Source organism: Adelges cooleyi, unplaced genomic scaffold, assembly GCF_023614345.1.
Source record: "Adelges cooleyi isolate 19-005CV unplaced genomic scaffold, UGA_ACOO_1.1 ACOO_flye_CR_arks_rails_tigmint_CR_PRNA_450, whole genome shotgun sequence".
NCBI lineage: Eukaryota > Metazoa > Arthropoda > Insecta > Hemiptera > Adelgidae > Adelges > Adelges cooleyi.
The window spans coordinates 103102-116988 of NW_026096134.1; the positions used below are offsets into that span (position 1 = coordinate 103102).

The window sequence follows — 13887 nt, forward strand, 5'->3', positions numbered from 1 at the left end:
TATGGATGGTGTGTACGTCAACAGATATCGCTTTTAGAATTGATCGACATCGAGACGGTTTTTCGTGTACAGTTTATCATATACGACTATAGTACACAAGTATTTGAATTTGAATACAAATTTACAATGAAATACAAATGAATACAACGACGTGGGTCGTTCATTCCGCTCGTTTGTTTTTTTGTTTTTGTCCTGTTATCTATATCTCGCGTGTGCCGTTTAACGCACAGCGCAGCGGCCGCGTCGGTTGTTTTTTTCCGTTTTTAATCAGTCAGGTCAATTTGTAGTATGATAAACTGTACACGAAAAACTATCTCGATATCGATCAATTCTAAAAGCAATGTCTTTTAACGTACACGCCATCCATACGTACATACATACATACATACATACATGCTTGCATACTTCATAATCGCTTTAATCATCTTACATATTATCTGCAATAGCCAAGTATTTTTTATAGCATTAAAATAACGTTGGTATTTTTATTAAATTTCCCCGCTCGTCCATTCTAAAGGCGTCACCCCTGCCCTTTCAATCTGTTTAAAATACGATTGTCATAATTTTTTTTTATTTGTATTCTACGGGTAATACCGACTAACAGTTGATGAACTACGGATTTATTCTAAGTTTGTATCTGTAGGACATAATTTTCCTAAATATACAATAACAAACGTATTTACTCATATTGTAATCGTTTTAACTTTTTCATTCCATTTCACAGTCACTATTACTTACTGTAGTTTGTATTACTATAATCTATAAAATATTAAATATCGGTACGAGACACCGCCGTTGACCGACACGACTATTGTGTGTATATTATATTTTATTAATATTTGGTGGTCCTGAAAAGGACCGTTTTAAGGGTTTAAGAGAGTGTTTTTAACAAATTACGCCTTCTTTTTGGGCGCAGCCGTCTTCTTGACTGCCACCTTCTTCGCCTTGGGTGCCTTGGCTTTGGTGGCCGGCGCTTTCTTAGCCTTGGCCGGAGACTTTTTCGGTTTCGCGGCTTTGGGTTTAGGCGCTGCGGCTACCTTTTTCACCTTCTTGGCGGCGGGCTCGCCGGATTTCGGTTTCTTGGCACCGGTGCTCTTCCTCTTCTTGGCCGCTCCGGGCGCCTTGGACACCGCCGCTTTCTTGGCGATCGGCTTCTTTTTCGGCGCTACCTTCTTCTCTTTTTTGACTTCGGCGGCCAATTTGAAATGGCCCGACGCTCCGTTGCCCTTGGTCTGGACCAGCTTGCCGCTGGCGACGGCCGACTTTAGGAATTTGCGGATGAAAGGCGCTAGCTTGGCAGCGTCCACTTTGTAGTTGGCGGCCAAATATTTCTTGATAGCCGGCAACGACGATCCTTTTTTCTCCTTCAGTTCCTTGACGGCTGCGATCACCATCACGGCTGTGGTAGGATGAGCCGGTGCGGCTTTCTTCGCCTTGGGAGCGGCGGACTTCTTTTTCGGCGACTTGGCCTGGGCCGGCGACGAGGCGGCTGGTGCTGGTGCGGCGACTGCGGTGTCGGTCATGGTGAAGCGGTTTGAAAATAGACTCTGGTACTCTGGCAAAATGAACAGGAACGGTGTGTATAACTCGAGTTTGGCCGTCACACCGTCTATATACTCGTCGCCATACCGACTAGTAAACGCTTACGGAATCGAATTTTCCGTTTTGACGTGATCCCGTTCCGTTTTATCTCGTTTTTTCCGCTCGAAAATCACTCAACGGCGATAAATCTCTTTCTCCTTAAAGCCAACGTTATAGCAAAGCCGTCGGTCGGTCGAATTTTCTCTTTAAGTCGACGGCCGCTGTGCCGTAGGAGGTTGTTCCGACCAGTCCGACTATTCAACGATACACCTCTTTCGAGGTCGATTACAACCCGTTAATGTCGAGTTAAATTAAAAAGTCTTTTCGATTCGCAATCTGCACGTGTATTGAAAAATTATCGCGTAGGGTATAAGAGTCTGAGTTATGAAGGGACCGAAGGGGGCCGTGTCGAATTCGGGTCGTTAGTAGTTTTACGCGTCGCGCAGTTATCGTCGAGACTCTATGCGATATTTTGACGGCGGCCACACCGACCGAATCGACCTAAGATTACACCGAAAATAGTAAAAACAATTTCAATTGTCATTATAAAAATATATTACCCGTTCGGCTATCAAAGCTGCCCCGATTTCTATTAAAAATAAGACTTCCAAACGAACGCTGAACTGTATTTTAATCGAACCGTAAGCCGCTTCGAACGAGTAAACCGTCGCGACTAAGACGTCTTTACGTTTGTTCAAATTTATTTTATATATTTTTGAAAGTTCGAGACCGATTTATTACGTCTGCTCAACAGTAGTATTGTTAAATATCTAGACTCGCCCGTGATCGTCGGGGGTCCATATTATGACGAGGACAGCACAGTGTATAAACTGAACGACGAGTAGCCCGTTTACAAAACCGATTACGTTGCAAAAAATTAATATCGGTATTATCTTTTAAAGTTTTATGATTGACGTTTTGGTTTATTTTGTCTCGAAATAAATTTCCAAAACCCGTTTTTTTACCCGATAAACATATACTTTATGTGTAGGCTTATTTCCAAAAGTTATTGTCTGCAGTAATTGCCAAGAGGCATGTAATATTGACCGTTTGTCAAATAAAAACTTATTACCATCACAACGGTATTACATATTATTATATTTTAATATTAAAGTCGGAAACAATTATTTCTCATTTTATTAAACGAAAATGCTAAATTATTATTGTAAAATTAGAAATAGAAATAGAAAATGTATTTTATGAATAAAATCGTTGTTTTTTTTTTCTCCAGAAATAATCTACTTAATTCCAAAACTTTTCGTTTACTCACATTTGAGTGCCGAACCTAGTTACTTTTTCATTTGAAACGTGGTTGGAAAAATAATTTAAAATATAGAGCAATTAACAAAAAAAAATTGCAATTATTAGATAACAACTATTTGTCTTAATTATTATGTCTTTAAACGGTTTTTTTCATGTTTTCCCAAAATTTCAAAAAGTGTTGACTTTTATAATTAATTGTATATTATGGGCTAGGTATTCGATAAACAAAATACAAACACCAGCTGAACAATGGCCATTTCACATTAGCAAGTAATATATTATTATTATTATACGTCATTTGGTATATTATATTATTTAGTTTTGAGAAACGTATAGAACCTATTGATGTCGTCACTGCCCGTGTATTTTAAATTAAGTGCCGCGGAAACGTGTGGGGCTCATCTATCTACCTACTTTCAGTTAAAATAGTTTTAAACAATACACCACAATCTACGGGTTTTTTTTTCTTTTTTTTAATAACGCTTCCATCCCTCCCGTCGGACAAACCGGATAGAAAATAATAATTCCTTTATACACCACGTTCTACAACCTTTCAAATTCATATCGACTATAACGCGGCGGCCGCCGCCGACTACTTCCCGCGCGCGCCAAAAATACATTTACACTTGCCTAACACTATCCCGACCCGTTCATCGTCTATCGCCTATTATTTTACCCGCTTTTTTTTAATACAAATAATACTTCAATAAAAACGGTCGTTGGAAATTTTCAAGATTAATCTAAAAATGTAAGTAACAACATTCTCGGGGGGATACCCACGACCGTCGATAATAATAAACATAGTACAAACTGTTGTATTAATTTTACCAACAGCGCGGCGCCCGCTGTAAGGTCAATAAAGAAATAATTGTAACGCATGTAGTGGCCCTGAAAAGGGCCGTTTTAAAGAGGATTTGTAGTGTTTGAGACGATTAAGCACGTTCTCCGCGAATACGGCGAGCCAACTGGATGTCCTTGGGCATGATGGTAACGCGCTTGGCGTGGATAGCGCACAAGTTGGTGTCTTCGAACAGACCGACCAAGTATGCTTCGCTGGCTTCTTGCAGAGCCATGACGGCCGAGCTCTGGAAACGCAAGTCGGTCTTGAAGTCTTGGGCGATCTCGCGGACCAAGCGTTGGAACGGCAATTTGCGGATCAACAGCTCGGTGCTCTTCTGGTAACGACGGATTTCACGGAGAGCCACGGTACCGGGACGGTAACGATGGGGTTTCTTCACTCCTCCGGTCGCCGGTGCGCTCTTGCGGGCGGCTTTGGTGGCCAACTGCTTCCTGGGAGCCTTGCCTCCGGTAGATTTGCGGGCGGTTTGCTTGGTACGGGCCATGTCGGTAGTTCGTAGACTGTCTGTAAAAACTCGAAACGGTCGAATGTGTCTCCACACACCGAACGAGCTGGTTATATACAAATTCGGATCATAGGCGCGAGTTCTCATTGGTCGACGGAACGGCCTGCCGAAACAGAGGGGGTTCGCGCGATACCGCGCCGCGATTGGTCCGCGCGACGGCCCGATTACATAAATACGACGCGAAAACGTTGTCCGGGCATCATTCGATTTGTTTCTTCAGTCCGACGCAGCTCTCCGAACGACAATCAGCAACAATGACCGGACGCGGCAAAGGAGGAAAAGGTTTGGGAAAAGGAGGCGCCAAACGTCATCGTAAAGTGCTGCGGGACAACATCCAAGGAATCACCAAGCCGGCCATTCGTCGGTTAGCCCGCCGCGGTGGTGTCAAACGTATCTCCGGCCTGATCTACGAAGAGACCCGCGGAGTGTTGAAGGTGTTTCTGGAAAACGTAATCCGTGACGCCGTCACCTACACCGAGCACGCCAAGAGGAAGACCGTCACCGCCATGGACGTGGTCTACGCTCTGAAACGCCAAGGCCGCACTCTGTACGGTTTCGGAGGTTAATTCCCGACGACCGTTCGCATTGCACCCTACCTACTGTTCTTTAAAACGGCCCTTTTCAGGGCCACCATTTTATGTTATCACAATTATCCATTAACGTTTATGTCATTTAATGCATTTCGCAGTCGGCTACATGAGTACTAATATTATGTGTCACGTGTTTGGATGCGCAAAATAGTTAATATTATGAAGTATACCGTATGAATTAACAAAACGTTATGGCGTATTGCCATTATAATAATAATATATATACAAACGAGTAGTTTTAACGGTATACATTTGTAATTGTTCGAGTTAATATTTTATAGTACATACAGACTATTGTGTACTCTGTAACATACATGCTAGTTGACATAAAAAATATAACAAACTAAATGTATAATATAATATAACATAATAATTGAATATTTGTGTATTATACAATTAGTAGAATCGCACGTGGGTAATATACGATTTTTATAACTATAGCCCATTGGTAAAATAGACATATAGTACTAATTTATTGTCACAATAATATAATATTGTAAGTCATTGATCTAAATCTATAATATCTATTAATATCGATGACAATATTATTGAAGAGACAATATTTCGATATTAACCAATGATGTTATTATTGTAGTGCCGGCCGATGTTGTAGCTAAATAGCAAAATACAATTGTCTTTTTTGTTTTAGTCAAGTGTCATTAAATCACTGTTGTCACATATGTATACGTTGGTATTTCAAGCTCATACTAATAATCATATTGTATATTATACTTAAATATTATTTCCAATTCGAGTTATAGTCATATTTTATAAATTGTTATTGACCTAAAAAATAACTAAAGTAGATTTGCTGAAATTCTAAGTTATAATTGTTTAAATATACCTATATTTTCTAAGGCTCGACAAAATAATGTAACGATATTTTTCGCCCAACATAGCACATCATTTTATACCGAAAACACAACAAGAGTGTTGCGCAATAATAGTAAATATTGGTGGCCCTGAAAAGGGCCGTTTTAATATTTGTAAATACGGCGACGACGTTCTTATGCTTTCTTTTCGGTCTTCTTGGGCAAAAGGACGGCTTGGATGTTGGGCAACACACCGCCTTGGGCGATGGTGACGCCGGACAACAGTTTGTTCAACTCCTCGTCGTTCCTGATGGCCAACTGCAAATGTCTGGGGATGATACGGGTCTTCTTGTTGTCACGGGCGGCGTTACCGGCCAACTCCAACACTTCAGCGGCCAAGTACTCCATGACGGCGGCCAGGTACACGGGAGCGCCGGCACCGACGCGCTCGGCGTAGTTGCCCTTCCTCAACAGACGATGGATACGACCGACCGGGAACTGGAGTCCGGCACGGGACGACCGGGTCTTCGATTTGCCGCTCTTTGCTTTTCCTCCTTTGCCGCGTCCGCTCATGATGCTCGATTGTAGATTGTCGTGTAGTGAAACGAGAGAAAATCCAGACGATACTGATGATCGGAACAGGCCAAAATCGGTATTTATACACTTATACGACGTAAACGCGTCTGTATGTTGGCCTACGTTTGAAAATAACAACGATGAAAAACCACACTTCGTAGGTATGAACGTCCCAAGCTATGTGTTGTTTATACTCGTCGTGTTTTTCTTTGATGCTTAGACGTTGACGATGAAAAAACGGCACATCGTAGGGTTCGCTTTTAAACACAAAGTGTTAGTCTTACTCGTCGTTTTTTCGTCGACTCTTACAAATCGTACTCGATAAACGAAGTCGCGACGCGTAATAAATATGAGCGTAAACGATTTTCGAACCATCATATATAGTCCGCCGCGACCACCGTACGGTACTCCGACTAGTCCTCCAGTCACAGTCCGCCAACCGAAGTTCGTCGCGTCGAATTCCCCAGCGCTGTCGTGGGGCCGCGCCCTCACATTGCCGCAGTACTTCCGCCGTGCGCTCGACTGCCAACGGGCAACACAAACAATTCAAAGCGTATCTTTGATACGTCGCGATCGTGTTTACTAGTCGGTACGCCGTCCGTACAACTTTCAACACAAACCCGTAGCATCCCTACTCTCGCCACCATGGCCAGAAAAAGAAAATCTCCGCCTGCCTCATTTAACCGTCGCTCTTGCTCCCCACAAGCTAAGAAAATAGTCCAGTCATTGTCATTGTCTGATAATAAAGGCAAACAGCGCTCCGCACCAACCTCCCCGGAGGTTACCGACAACGACTCCATGTCAGGCGACCCTTACATTTCATCTTCTTCCTCCAGCCTATCCAACCAACAATGTCAAGATTCTCCTCATAAGACAAGCTCTGTTAAACCAAATTCTGTCAAAAAATTCAAAATACCACCAATAATGCTAGAATCCTCGGCATGGAGAAAAATCGCCCCAACTATTTTCCAAAATCCTGACACCAATCCAGACTCCTTCACAGCAAAAATAACGTCCGACAACAACATCCAACTAATCACAAACGAAGTTAACCAATTCCGAATAATTCAGAAAATTCTTACCGAAAACAACATTGCATTTCACACCTTCAAACTTCCAGACGAAAGAACTATGAAAGTCATAATTAGAGGCCTACCAACTGACATCGAAGAAGACGAACTCAAACAAGAACTAACAAACCACGGCTTCGAGATACAGACCGTCAAGCGCTTTGGTAGCCCAAGTAAACTACTTCCTATTTGCCTAGTGATTCTGACTCACAACGCAAACGCTAAAGAGATTTACGACCTCGATTCACTATTTTATATTAAAATTTCCGTCGAACAATTTAAGAAAACAGGACCGGCCCAATGCTTCGCATGCCAAAGATTTGGGCACGGCTCGGGCAATTGCGGACACCCACCTAGATGCGTCAAGTGCGCCGGCCCCCACTTACCTAAAGAATGCACAAAAACCCAAGAAATGAAACCAAAGTGCTGCAATTGCGGTGGCGAGCACACCGCGAATTATCGCGGCTGCTCCTACTACCATCAAGTAACCGAACTGGGTAACAAACACCTACCATCCAAAGCAGAAATAAATCCAACTGAAGACGTATTACACCCAAACATAAATATGCTGGATGTAGCCAAACATCCAGCCAAATCACACAAACCAAATCATCCAACTACTCAAAGATCTCTTACAAACTATCACTTCTAACGAGGACCCAAAAACTCTTCTAATTTCAACAATTAATTCATTTCTCAAAATATTAGCAATCAACAATGAATAACCTAAAAATTGTTTACTGGAACTCCAACGGCATCAAAAATAAAATCCTCGAACTCCAAAACTACATTAATCAAAACAAAACAGACATTATATTACTAAACGAAACCCACCTGAATCCGAAAATTAACCTCAAACTTCCGAACTTCTTCACCTACAGAAATGATCTACCTCTAGTTCCAGGCTCACCATCTCACGGAGGAACAGCCATACTTGTACACAGAAGCGTAACTCATCAACCAACGAAACTAAACACAGCTCTCCAATCAACTAGCATCCTAATACAAATTGACGACAAAGAAGTATTGGTTTCAGCAGTCTACAAGCCCCCAAATGCAAAACTAGAGATTACCGACCTCGACATACTAACAAAAAGCGCCAAATGGTTTATAGCGGCAGGAGACCTGAACGCAAAGCACACTCTCTGGAATAGCAGACTGCACAACCTATCCGGAAAGACAATCTACAACTACCTACAATAAAACGACTATATGATCTACGCTCCGGACTCCCCAACTCACTACCCATCATCTCCAGGCCACAGACCTGATGTCCTGGACATAGCCCTGACCAGAGTACCCTTACTAGTCAAAGTCACTAACCTAAACGAGCCCTCATCAGACCACAATCCGGTACTCCTGGAAATTTCAAGCTCTCCAATCAAATCATCCCCACCATCCACCAATCGCTTAATCAACTGGAAAAAATTCAAAGACATCCTGTCATGAGAATCCGCTATCATCAACCCTCCAACGAACAAAATGCAAGAAATTGACACGGCCATAACAAAACTTACTAGTTACATACAAACAGTCCTCAACAATAGCGCATCAATCTCCAAAAAGAACTCCACCAAAAACCAAATCCCAGACTTCATCCTCCACGAAATAACCCTGAAAAACCGAATTCGTCGCGAATGGCAAATAAACCGAGACCCCAACACCAAGAAAACTCTCAACGCCAAAATCAAACTAATTAGAAGCATGCTAAAGACCCAAAAGCAAGACGACTGGGACAACTACCTAGACCAACTGGAACGCAGTGACAACCCAAATTCAATATATAAACTAAATAAAATCTTCCTTAAAAAGCGACTCGCAACACACCCTCTACTAGGTCCGAATGGTCTAGTCTTCTCGCCGAAAGAAAAGGCTGAACTGATAGCCGACTCACTCGCTCATCAATTCACTCCCAACCCAGACCCCCCAAACGAAATAGTAGAAAACAAAACGCACGAAATCAAAAATATCAAAATTACTTCTTCAAAAATATTCACCACTCCAGGTACAAAAGCCAAAATAATAAAAAAACTACAGAAAAAGAAAGCCCCGGGCGATGACCAAATATCAAACACCGCTCTAAAATTCCTACCTAAGAACATTATCCTCACCCTCACTAAAATTTACAATGGAAGTCTAAAAATTGCCTACTTCCCGAAAATCTGGAAAAAAACAATAACCATCTCAATTCCGAAACCAGACAAGATCCCAAATCTACCCGAAAGCTACAGGCCCATCGTTCTTCTGACATCACTTTCAAAAATCTTCGAAATAATTATCCTTTATCACATTAAATTAAACTCAGCCGGCAGCATAAGAGACGAGCAATTCGCCTTCCGTCCTAATCACTCAACAACGCAACAACTCACCAAACTCATGGACAATCTAGCGATCAACTTTCAAAACGGCGAACAGACGGCAGCAGTCTTCCTCGACGTAGAGAAGGCCTTCGACAAGGTGTGGCACGGGGGACTTCTCTACAAAATGGATCAAATGGGCATCCCAATTTCGCTCATAAAATTAACCGAATCCTTCCTGACCGACAGGACCTTCCTAGTCAAATGCGAAGACCAACTGTCAACAGAGCGCAAAATAACTGCCGGAGTCCCACAAGGATCGTGCCTTTCTCCTCTTCTCTTCATCATCTTCACCAACGACATGCCACTAACCCAAAAATCTAAAGTAGCCCTCTTTGCCGAAGACACCATGGTATACTCTAGTAACCACAATGCCACAAGAGCAATAATTCAAGTCCAAAACCAAATAAATCAGGCCAATGAATGGTTCACAAAATGGCGTCTAAAAATAAACCCAAACAAAACAGTAGCAGTACTATTCGGCCGTACTAAACTGGACAGACTACCGAAAATCCATCTCGCAGGTACTGCCGTCGAATGGTCAAAAAACGTCAAATACCTAGGGATAACAATAAACCGGAAGCTCAACGCAGGCCCACACATAAAGACCATCATTAAAAAAGCTACTCAAAGAAGAGGCATCCTCTACCCAATCCTGAACAATTACTCGGCAATTCCCTTAAAATCAAGGCTAAGGTTATGGGAAATGTATGTGCTTCCGATCCTAACCTGCGCCGGAGCAGCATGGGTGCCAAACGCAACGAAAACCCAATAGAAAAACCTCGAATCTGCTCAAACATCAGCACTACGACTACTAACAGGAATGCCAAAGATCCTCAAAAACATCCACCTACTCCAACAAACCAACTCCAGTACTATTAAAGACACTATTAAGTCGCAATCTAGAACAATGCTCTACAAAAACAGCATCTCGCCCTACCATCATATCCGTCTAATAGGAAAAGACAAAGAACCGAACTGGCCAAACCGCTTCGCCACAAACCTAACAAGACCTCTAAATTGGACACAGACCTAAACCACGCAACCAGTAGCTCAAACCGTCAACAACAGCAACCAAAGTAACAATCCATCACTAGCAAAGGCTCAGCCTGGCATAGTTAATACAAATATTAAAACGGCCCTTTTCAGGGCCACCAATATTTACTATTATTGCAACACTCTTGTTGTGTTTCCGGTATAAAATGATGTGCTATGTTGGGCGAAAAATATCGTTACATTATTTTGTCGAGCCCTTAGAAAATATAGGTATATTTAAACAATTATAACTTAGAATTTCAGCAAATCTAATTTAGTTATTTTTTTAGGTCAATCATAATAATAAAATGTCAATTCAAATAGCCGACGTCCCGCCAGTCGCCTAATCGTCTCTTCCATGGGATTCGTATAATACATCTGGCTCATAGACAAGCATAAAGGCGGCTTGGGCAGCGCGTGGCGTTGGCGCGCGTTTTTATCATGTCACAACGTTATCGTATCAAATAATAACGGTGACGGCGTGTGTTGTTTTTATTGCCGAGTTTGTACTTTCCTTAAATTAAACGTAAAATTATTATTATTATTGTTATTACACTGTTGTTCATTGTCATACGTGGTTTTTTATTCAATAGTGTTTCCCGGTGTGTGAAACGTTACCTATGCGTCGTTGGATTGTTGTTTGATCTGTTGATAAATAATTTTGGTAGGTTTCTTACAATATATATATAGTATAGTTCATATTGATGCATTACTTTTTTCTTGCTTAAACCAAATATCCAATTAATTAGTTTTACAAAATTCCTATATTTTCACACCGCTGTGTGTGATAACTGATAACGGTACATTATATATTTTTTTGCAAAATTTGTTGGTTTATATTATATCTACTATCTACTACTATTATTTATTGGAAATAAATAACTTACCATTTTATTTATTTGTTTTAGGCTAAACTATATAATGAAATCATAACCGATGCGTGTCCGTTTGAAGACAGATTGGCTATTTGCAATGAAAGGTGAGTAGAATATTTTATGCTTCTATCTACTCTATATTAATTAATACAATAAGAATTATTATTGTTACCATCGGTTACAGACTCTGCTATGCTGTGCCGTTACCGATTAATTTTCTTGCGGCCAACGGAAAACTTACACCATACAAAGTTGGTTTTTTTGTTATTTATGAAGTATTTTTTAATAGTTCGTGCCTATCCAATCTTTATACTCAACCCTAATTTAAGTGTCTTAAAGCGACTTCTTTTAACACTTTCATTTCTAAACGTGCACATACAAATACTGATGTATGAATAATAAATACTTTAATTATTTCACCATTTTTTGTTAAAGCTGTCTTCAATTATGATCACTACATATAATATACTATAGGTTTTTTATATATTTCTTATAATATATTATTTCACGTTTTTTAATAATATTTATATCTATAAATTTATAGATACCACATTTTATTTAGATAATTTGTTTTATATATTATTAATTATTATTGAAACTATTACAGTATATCTATAATTGTAAATTAATTTTCATTATTAATAATAATAATAATAATTAATAATGTATATGCATGGCTTAATTTTACTCTTTTGTGGTTGTGGAATATTAAATTGAGTTTGAAAAAATTAACACCAATTTAAATAATTAACTTTTTTATTATATGTGATTGTCAACAACCATCTCACCTCAAAAACAAGAGGACATAGTCATTATATTATTTATTTATTATGTTATTTATGAAATTTTGTTTACCCATCTCTTCTATTTCGGGTTCTGAAACAAAATAAAAGTTTAAAGTGATTTTTGCTATTTTTTGACAATTTTGCTAACATTTTAATATTTCTAAGATTACATTTATGTTATGTATATATATATATTATTATATAATATAATGTATTAATGTAATATAAGTTAATTATAATAATATATAATAATGTTATATAATAATGTTAATTATATTAAAAGGAAAATATTACTTTTCAGTCATATAGGATAGGACAAACATGCCAAATGAACATATAGTTTATTTAATAGTATAATAAGTCCAATTTGTCATGTGATTTAAATGATTAAAATGTTTATTTATTATTAAGATGGAATGATCACAACTTTTTTAACATACATTTAAGTATTTCCTATTTATTATGTATGATGTGAACATCCATATGATGTTAATAAATAAACTATTTTTTCCATTTAAATAAAAACAAAACTGGAATTTTTTTAGATTTTATGCCTCATTGTGGCTTATTTAAAAAACATGTTATTTTTAAACGTTTAAATAGGTACAGGTAGATATAGATAGTGCTTGAACTTGATGTAACCAAAAAAAAATGTTTTCCTTTCTTTAGGTGATTAAATTAATTGTGCCTATTTATAATCTTAATCTTAAAAATAAATTACATTTTAGTAGGGAAATAAGGTACTCTAAGTTTACTTTTAAAATTTTTTGATATATATTTATTTACCTTCTGGCGGGTCTACAATGGGGTCAGTTTTCGGGAATTCCGCTGCCTGGGGGGTCAGCGGTCGGGGTGGCGCTGCTGGCGGTACAACTGCGGCGGCAGCCTGACGGTTTTTTTCTGAAAAACAATTGTAATTTAATTTTTAAATAGGTGTGTGCGTTAGTACGTTCGGTACTTACTACAAAAACGGGCCAGGTGGCCTGTCCTGCGACATACCCAGCAACCTGGAACAAAAAATTCGATAGTATATATATATATATATATTATATAATCAGCCCACACCGACCACCTTTCGTGTAATTAGATGATACCGATGTTACTTGGAAAACAAATAATTCTTTAATTACAATACATGTATTTAAAAATCCTCTATTTTATCGGTATATATTGAGCGGTAATGATTTCAAAAAAAATATATATTTGGGGAGGGCAGGCCGATGACCATTTCTGAAATTTTACAGTTTTATATCAAATCTTTTCGTCTAATAACGGGAGTGGGCCGAGATTTATTTCTGTTTTTTTTTTTTATAATGAAAATTTTTCCGGATGGCCACCCATCCGTGAGTCTCTGAGTAAGTCTCTGATTTTATGATAAAAATTTAGAAATTTAAAACTGGTCGAAATCCATTTTTTTTGTTGAAAATTAACATATCTTACATTAGACCAAAAGAAGATTAAAAAAAAATTTGAGGAGGTCAGGGCGATGACCGCGTGGTTTGACTCATGATGCCCCATATGTATATCCGAAATATACGTTATTAAACATTAGTATTACATTATTATAGCTTTTTATTTA

The 13887-nt window shown here is 39.1% G+C and overlaps 3 protein-coding genes across 3 annotated transcripts; 1 reads left to right on the forward strand and 2 right to left on the reverse strand.

Annotated features, from left to right (window-relative positions):
- Positions 1-849: 849 nt before the first annotated feature.
- On the reverse strand, positions 850-1563 carry LOC126842192 (histone H1-like). Its single transcript, XM_050579078.1, has one exon. The coding sequence runs from the start codon at positions 1521-1523 to the stop codon at positions 894-896; it is 630 nt and encodes a 209-aa protein (XP_050435035.1). The 5' UTR covers positions 1524-1563; the 3' UTR covers positions 850-893.
- A 2859-nt stretch (positions 1564-4422) lies between these two features.
- Positions 4423-4832, forward strand: LOC126842209 (histone H4). The gene has a single exon (XM_050579095.1). It carries the CDS (start codon positions 4463-4465, stop codon positions 4772-4774), a length of 312 nt encoding a protein of 103 aa, XP_050435052.1. The 5' UTR covers positions 4423-4462; the 3' UTR covers positions 4775-4832.
- A 928-nt stretch (positions 4833-5760) lies between these two features.
- On the reverse strand, positions 5761-6226 carry LOC126842201 (histone H2A). The gene has a single exon (XM_050579087.1). The coding sequence runs from the start codon at positions 6181-6183 to the stop codon at positions 5806-5808; it is 378 nt and encodes a 125-aa protein (XP_050435044.1). The 5' UTR covers positions 6184-6226; the 3' UTR covers positions 5761-5805.
- Between the last annotated feature and the right edge of the window lie 7661 nt (positions 6227-13887).